At 34.8% G+C, this 7,896-nt stretch overlaps 2 protein-coding genes across 2 annotated transcripts; one reads left to right on the top strand and one right to left on the bottom strand.

The window, feature by feature from the left end:
- Window positions 1-3,401: 3,401 nt before the first annotated feature.
- LOC128393452 (protein argonaute-3-like) lies at window positions 3,402-6,865 on the top strand. Its single transcript, XM_053353635.1, has one exon. It carries the CDS (start codon window positions 3,582-3,584, stop codon window positions 6,525-6,527), a length of 2,946 nt encoding a protein of 981 aa, XP_053209610.1. The 5' UTR covers window positions 3,402-3,581; the 3' UTR covers window positions 6,528-6,865.
- LOC128393459 (uncharacterized) lies at window positions 6,862-7,841 on the bottom strand. Its single transcript, XM_053353642.1, has 3 exons — window positions 7,396-7,841; window positions 7,141-7,304; window positions 6,862-7,004 (listed from the first exon to the last, which is right to left on the bottom strand). Exons 1-3 carry the CDS (start codon window positions 7,697-7,699, stop codon window positions 6,957-6,959), a joined length of 516 nt encoding a protein of 171 aa, XP_053209617.1. The 5' UTR covers window positions 7,700-7,841; the 3' UTR covers window positions 6,862-6,956.
- Window positions 7,842-7,896: the final 55 nt, after the last annotated feature.

The raw sequence follows: 7,896 nt of genomic DNA, 5'->3' as shown, positions 1-7,896 counted from the left end.
CCATAGACCTCTTAAGGATTTGATGTTTTTTAATGCCAATAACTCCGCCCACAGAAGTTTCCGCTAAAAAACTTCAACATGTATATAGACCTACATAAGACAGTTTAATTGGTAATTATAATGGGGATACTTTATGGGGGTTATTTTACTTTTAATTTAACTAACAATTTTACTTGTTTTTCCAGCTTTTGATGAATGAAAAAGTGTCATTGAAAAAGACACCTGCTCATGCTTTAGAAATAAACTATGCTAAGAGATCGTTGCTATTTTGAATGCAATAGATCATGAATATTTACATCGAAAGGAAAAGGGAAAGACACGTAAAAGTTCAAGGATCTCGAAAAATAGGAGGAAAATGTCCCGCATCAATAACATTGCATGTGATCGAACATGGAAAATTTGTTGTTCAATACGTAAGCACTCATGTTCAAATGAGGTTAAACATTTGAATATTTCAAGTACAGATAAGTTAGAAATAGCAGAAATGCTGTCAGCAGGAGTTCCGCGTCAATTAGTTCAAGAAAAAATCCGCGAATCTTGGAATGAAGAATGCTCAGAAAGAGTTCACTTAGCTACGAATAAAGTTCTTGAAATATCTATAAACAGATGTAAAAGTAAACCGAAATGAAAATGACTTAATTAGTGTTGAATCTTGGATAAAAGAGATGAATAAAAGCCAATAACCGATCCAATAATTTTTTATGAATTCGAAGTTGAAAAAAAACTTCATATTGATAATATCTACTCTTGGTCAGCGGTACATGTTGGAGTGGTTTGGAAACGACATAATTGCAATCGATTCTACTCATGGAACTAACATTGATGATTTTCAACTGACTACTTCAATGGTTGTTGATGATAATAGTTACGTGGGGGTTATCATAAGGGGCATTTTCTATTGATGAAACTCATAGAAACGTATTTTTTTACAGAAATGAATTTCCAGCTGGATTTATGTATTCATAAAGCGTCAATAAACAAACTTGCATTACAACGAACTGTGGAAAGTTTGTAACATAACACAACCAAAAGTTTTTATGTCCAATGACTTTCACGGCTATAATAGTGCATGGGAAGAGGTCTTTGGTCCAGTTCAAAATCAAACAGCATTTCAAGAAAGTTTCATCACAATTAAAGTTGCAACTTTTTTACCATGTTAAACATGGAGATTCAATCGTAAACCAAAGAATCTTGATAAGTTTATGCAATCTATTGTCTCTTACAATCCATAGTAACATTGCCTTGAATTCGTAAATTGTAATTTATTAGAATCAACTGATTGGCTAGTAGCCAATGGCTGCGAACATAGTTTGATCTGTTAACTGGATTAATGAAGTTCGAGAAAAAATGAGAAACATGAAGAGTTGAACAAAATATTATCGATTGAATCAAAGAATTAAATTTTTGATTTTCGATTTTTCCTGCTCTATTGTTTTAATAGAAAACAATTTGCATATATTAGGGGTATCAATAAGTTCTGTCGTTTTTTGGTACTTCAGGTTGTTTAATTATCGCTTGAATCAAAGAATTAAATTTTTCGATTTTTCCTGTTCTATTGTTTTAATAGAAAACAATTTGCATATATTTCTAATAACTTGATTAGGATCGCATGGGAATCAGTCAACGAAACAGATAAATATATGGATAAACGTTGAGTGATCAAGTTGAACATCTAACTTATCGATTTTTTTTCTCCCTCCTTGTCTCATACATTTTATGAGCGAATTCTCTCTTTTTCAAAGCTCTCCCCCGAATCGTTTCCTCTTTCTCTTTCTTACGTCTCTTTCTCTAAGACAAAACAACATCGGTAAATATCGATTTCTGTCAAAATTATTGCGTCACTATCATCGTAAATCTAAACAATCGCCCATCTCTATATAAAAGCATGATAATGTTTCACGGTCATTTGATTTTTACAATCAATGTATTAACTTGATGGAAATTGTACTAGTTCTCTTGTTTTAACAGTGATGATAAGGACTGAAATTGTGTTTAGTTTATGTGTTATAATCGAAAAACAAAAAAAATCGATCGCTGATTGTGGCCTAACCAGAAATTTTTCAGAACTTATAAAAAAGGTCAGAGAGTCTATGATATGTCTAGATATAACAGGGGGCTTTTATAATGCATGGTGCCCCGCCATAGCAAAAATGATTGAGAGAGTTCGACTGTCCGGGTAACCTTTATGCTTACTTGGACAATTTCATTCTAGAGCAATAAGATACAAGACAGCTGATATTGACATTTACATAATGGTCAGAGATAGAGTCTGTCCAAAAGGCTCCAAAGCATGGCCAAGATGGAACATCTTGATGAATAGTCTCCTCAGACTTAATGAGGAGGAGGAAACAATAGTAGCTTTTGCAGACGATACGGCCCTAATAATGGGTGCCAACAAAAGAGCGGAACTGGAATGAAAGGCAACAAGTCTTTTAACAATAATAACGGACTGAGCAGTCAGAACAAGCTGAACTTCAATAGTTCAGCTTGTTCTGAAATTGAAAACGCTGAAAATGTCTTAAAATCCATCAGTTACCTTTACCATTGGAATATTCAACTCGAACAAGCCAAAATAATAAAATGCAGTGATGACCTTGAAATGACCTCGACTAGTAATTTTGACCTTGAGAATGCTATGTACTAAATTTTGAGTGTGAGTTTCTAGGCTATTAGGTCAGAGTTTTTTCTTCGCGATTCAACAGAGAAAATGTGAAAGTTTTGTTGTGTTCTGATTACACTTGTATCGCTTTCGATACACTGTAAACCCAAAATGGTCGTTGTGATTTCGCCAATTCGAGACTGAACACAATAGGCCCTTCTTCGGTGTTTTATTATAAAATCGTGACTCGTGCGATATGTGCGTTATCATGTTTATCGTCAACTGAGTCTCTAGATTATCAGGCAAAGACTGATTAAGAAGAAAGTAATTATATAAATTGTTTGGATCCTTAATTTTGATGATTGATTACATAACATCCAACGACAAACTTTTACACAACCCGATTTGAAGTAATGATCTGGTAATTGTAAACTAAAATCGTGCCTCAAGTCGATCCGTTCAAGATTACATAATCGTTTAGTACAGTGTCTTCCTCACCTACAGTTGAATTCTTCAATCAATCGAGGCAAAATTTAGTATCGCGCGCGTGACAGTAGCAGTTATATTACTTCAACTCTAACTTTCAATTATTTTGAGTGTTAGGGTGAAACTATAATTTTATTATTCGTCTTAAGTTTTCATGCTACTCATTAATACAAGTCAAATATTTTTGTGACAAGTGATCTCTTGACTCTTTTAATTTTAATTTTAATTTTGGTTTTATTTTAATTTAATCTCGATGTTAAATACTAATATGACGACTAATCAACAGAATTAGTTTGAGTGTTTATTTCCTTCAATCTAATCGTTTCATCAACTTCATTTTTTTTAATTATTCAATTTTTCTTGAAGAATAAGTTAATTTTATTGTTCATCTTTAGTTTTTCTATTCATTCATCCAAGACAGAGATACAAGTGATCATTTAATTGTTATATAAATTTCTGTTATTTTCATTTAATTTCTCAGTTGAAATCAACCAACATGACAAGTGACAGTGAAACTCCAATTGCCGACAATAAAAATAGTCAAAGTAAAAAAACCAAGAAAATTAGGAAGAGTAAAGGGAAGAGAGAGTATAATCAAGCATCAGGTTCAGCTCATGGCAGTGAACAGGAATTAGTAAGTGGTGATTTACCTGAACATTTCGATCGACTGAATGTTGGGCCTGGAGCGGATACACAAGCGAGAAAAATTGAGAATAAAAAGCCCTCACAATCAAAAGAAGCCGAATTCGATGATCTCGCTGCCAAGGCATTTGATGCGGAAGAAGCTGAATTCGCGAAAAAGTCTCAGTCTCGACGAGCTAAGAACAAATGTGCTGAAGATTCTCTCGCCGAACTTGAGAAACTTGGTCTCAGTTTGAAGAACCCACCACCCGCTCTTTGTCTAAGACCACAATTTCCTAACGGAACGAAGGGTAAAAAAGTAAAGCTCTACTCCAACTTCTTTAAATTGAGTTTGGGTGGAAAACCGGTGTATCAATATCTTGTCACTTTTCTCAAACCAGATCAATCATCGGCTGATGAATTCGAGCAAGAGGTCGGCAGAAAATTCAAGCGAATCGCCAAGAAACTCAATCAAACTTTTCTCGCACAGTTTATTAATACTACGGGTAAAGAGATTTTTGTTGGAGTAAGTTATGCTTACGACAATGATAGAATCCTCATTACAAGTAAACCTCTTCCTGATATTTCAAAAGAAGGAAGAATCTTCACTCTCACAATCAATGAACCTCGTGAGAATGATCCAGATTACAGCCAGAGGTATCTGATTAGAATTAAACCAACAGTGCGAGTTTGCTTAAGTCTCAATGAAGACTCTAAGGAGGCTCAGATTACCCATGATCGAGCTATTTTACAAGTGATCGACATTATTTGTAAAACTTATTCTTTCCAAAATGATATTATTTATGGCTCCAAAATTTTCTTCTTAGCATCTAACATGCACAGACGAGAAGATATTTCTAAAAGATTCGAGCTCGCCTTTGGTTATCATCAATCCACTCGCTTATGTCAAGAAGGTCCAATGCTGAATATCGACCGAGCCACTGCGGTTCTTTACAAAGAAGGTCCTTTGATAAGGTCAATGTGTGAAGTCTTAGGAGTTGAGTCTCCAAAAGACATTAATCTAACCCCAAGTTCACATCATGCTCTCGAAGAGTTAACTTTCCTTCGAGTTGAGACAGAATATCGTAAGTACCGTTGTAAGCATACAATCCAATCGTTCACTGTTGAACCCTGTAGTTGTCTCACCTTCCAACAGGGAAATTCAACGGTCTATGTGGCCGATTATTTCCGTGAACATTATAATATCCATCTGGAATACCCGTTCCTTCCATGTATTGTTTATGGTTCAAATAATTACATACCTGTTGAATTGTGTTCCCTTTTACCTAATCAACGTAACCAACGGAAACTTCGTGATGAACTAATCAGTATTGTGAGTAAACACACAACAGCCCAGAGACCAATGGAAAGACTTTGTGAACTTAGAGAAAGGGCTAATGATGTTTCGAACCAATTGAGAGATAATCAATTTGATATTCAATTGAATCCAACTCAAGTTATCGTCGAAAGTCGTGTTATTCCTGCTCCGAGATTAACATATGCTAATGATAAAGAATCTGAACCTCGTCTTGGAAATTGGAATATGAAAAAAGTCGATAATTCTTCTAGACGATTATTGTCAACTGTGGAATTGAAAAGATGGGCACTGATCGGATATCCAGGTATGTCACGGAGAATCGACTCTCAAATTGCTGAAAACTTCATTAAGCTTCTACAGAAAAATGGATCAATGGTTGGTATGGAAATCGCTTCTCCAGTCAATCCTTTCAAAGTTTATAAGGCCAATGAAATAACTGGATTCTTCAAATTTTGTGTAACCAGAAAACTTCAGTTGATTATTGTTATAATGGAGGATAATGTTGAACATTATGGAAGAGTCAAATATCTTGGCGATAAATGTCTCGGTGTTCCAACTCAAGTAGTTTTAGATAAACACTATGACCATCGTGAATATATGGAAACTGGTACAACCAAACTCTTCAAAACTGCTTATTTATCCAACTTATTGCTCAAAATTAACGTTAAAATCGGTGGAGCCAATTTGAAGCTGAGCGAAACGACTCGATGTTCAATTTTGAATGATAAGACAATGGTCGTCGGAATTGATGTCAATCATCCATCTCCTGGTGAAAATGCTCGTTCGATCGCTGCCGTTGTAGGTTCGATTGATAAAGAGTTCAGTAAATATCGAACTGAAATTTTCGCTAATCACGAAAGAGATGAACTAGTCCAAGTTCACAGTATGATCGGACCAATCATCGACAAGTTCAAATCTTCTCGAGGTTTTTACCCGGAACATATTATCATCTATCGCGACGGTGTTTCTGAAGGGCAATTCGCCCATGTTATGGGAAGTGAAATTCTACCTCTTCACAAACGTCTTGAAGAGTATTCTGATCCTCCGAAATTGACCTACATTATCGTTCAAAAGAGACACAACGCTCGTTTCTTCCCAGTTGATTCAAGAGATGGTACTGGAAATGGAAATATGTTACCAGGATCAGTTATCGACACTAATGTTTGTCACTTCAAATGGTTTGACTTTTATTTGTGTAGTCAAAATTCATTTCTTGGAACTGCTCGTCCAGGAAAATACACTGTACTTTGGAATTCGAGCTCTGCACAGGCCGACGATCTGCAAATGGCCACTTATTATCTTTGTTACCTGTTCGCTCGAGCAACTAAGTCAATCGCCGATCCTGCCCCAGCTCGTTATGCTCATCATGCTGCAGCGAGAGGAAAATTTCATTACAGAGAAATTTGTAAGCGGCGACAATGGACCGACGAAGAAATGAACGCTGAGATTAACAGAGCAATCAACGTTAACGAAAACTTTAAAAATATTCTTTACTTCATTTAATTGTCACTTATTAGCACTCGTTTTATTTAGACACTTCTCATTTATTATTTTCCACCTCAGTTTAAATTTAGAGAATCGAAAAAATTTTATTAGAACTATTTGTTGATTTTTCTTTCACCAGCAATACTTTCTTTTAATAATTTGTATTGACAAGATTTTTGATGAATTCTATTTTGTATTCTTACTTTTTAACTAACGATTCCAGCTCCATAGGCAATGGAAGCGCAATTCTGAAACTTTTTTACTTTTAACATGTAACTTCTTGAATCAAGGATTCTAAGAAATTTCCTTCTTTTCAATTTCCTGATATTAGAAATAAACATTAGCCAAGTCATGAAGCTTTTAAAAAATTGTGATTTTATTCATATTCATTATGTGCTCAGTTCCACGAAAATATCAATACATTATCAGTTTAGGTCTTGAATACATTTATATTTTATCATTTACTGGTACAGAAGATGAAGATACTGATGTTGCCTGTAAATAATTGAAAGTAAAAGTGATTAGAATCATCGATAGTTTTTTGATTTTGTTCGTTAATTATTATTAAATTGGAAGAATGTTAATATTATCAAATGAAAGCAAAAGAGTCGATAGGATTTGTATTATTTACCACAGATCCTGGTCCATTGGAAATACAACTTCTGAATGTTTGATTAACTGCCTGTCCATTTATATCAACGGTTTCCGATCTGTTCTCAGTTAGTGTGCAATTAACCACTGATTTCAATCTGTCGATGCTCTGGAGAGCTTGATTTTGGATTTGTTTGCCTACACCTAATAAATAAAAAATACAATAATTTAAATCTCTCCAATGGTTAGATTATGAAAATGAGATCAATTAAAAGTCTTTCACTAAGAATCTTACCTGAGATATAATCTTGAGCTCGTTGTCTCACTTCATCGGGATTGGGAAAAATGTTTTTCGGTAGTTGAAAGTTAGAAGGTGAAGGAAGTGATCCAAACCAGGGCATACCAAATGAACCAGAACCAGCACTAGAACCAGCACCAGCACCAGCGCTGTTTGTACCAGTAGTACTGCTCGAAGATGAACTTGTCGAAGCGGCAAACAAAGGAAATAGTTGTCTACGAACACGAGAAACTGGGTCAGCGTCGGCAAGTAAGAGTAACGAAGTCAATGTAAGAACTGTAAAGATGATGAGACTCTTCATTTTGGTCTGATTAATTCAACAAAATGAACAACAATTAAAATACGAAAAGCAAAACTTATCAAGAAAACGAACAATTGTTATTAATAAGAAAATCTGATCAATCTGAGTGTTTATTCAATTCTGAGTTTTCTTCATTCTATTCTCTTTATATCATGTGCCTCATGATTAAATATTCGCCTCTGAGAAAACGAGTTTCA

This window comes from Panonychus citri, unplaced genomic scaffold, assembly GCF_014898815.1.
Source record: "Panonychus citri isolate SS breed McGregor unplaced genomic scaffold, ASM1489881v1 Contig00138, whole genome shotgun sequence".
Classification (NCBI taxonomy): Eukaryota; Metazoa; Arthropoda; class Arachnida; order Trombidiformes; family Tetranychidae; genus Panonychus; species Panonychus citri.
This window is presented reverse-complemented; position numbering and strand designations above follow the sequence as displayed.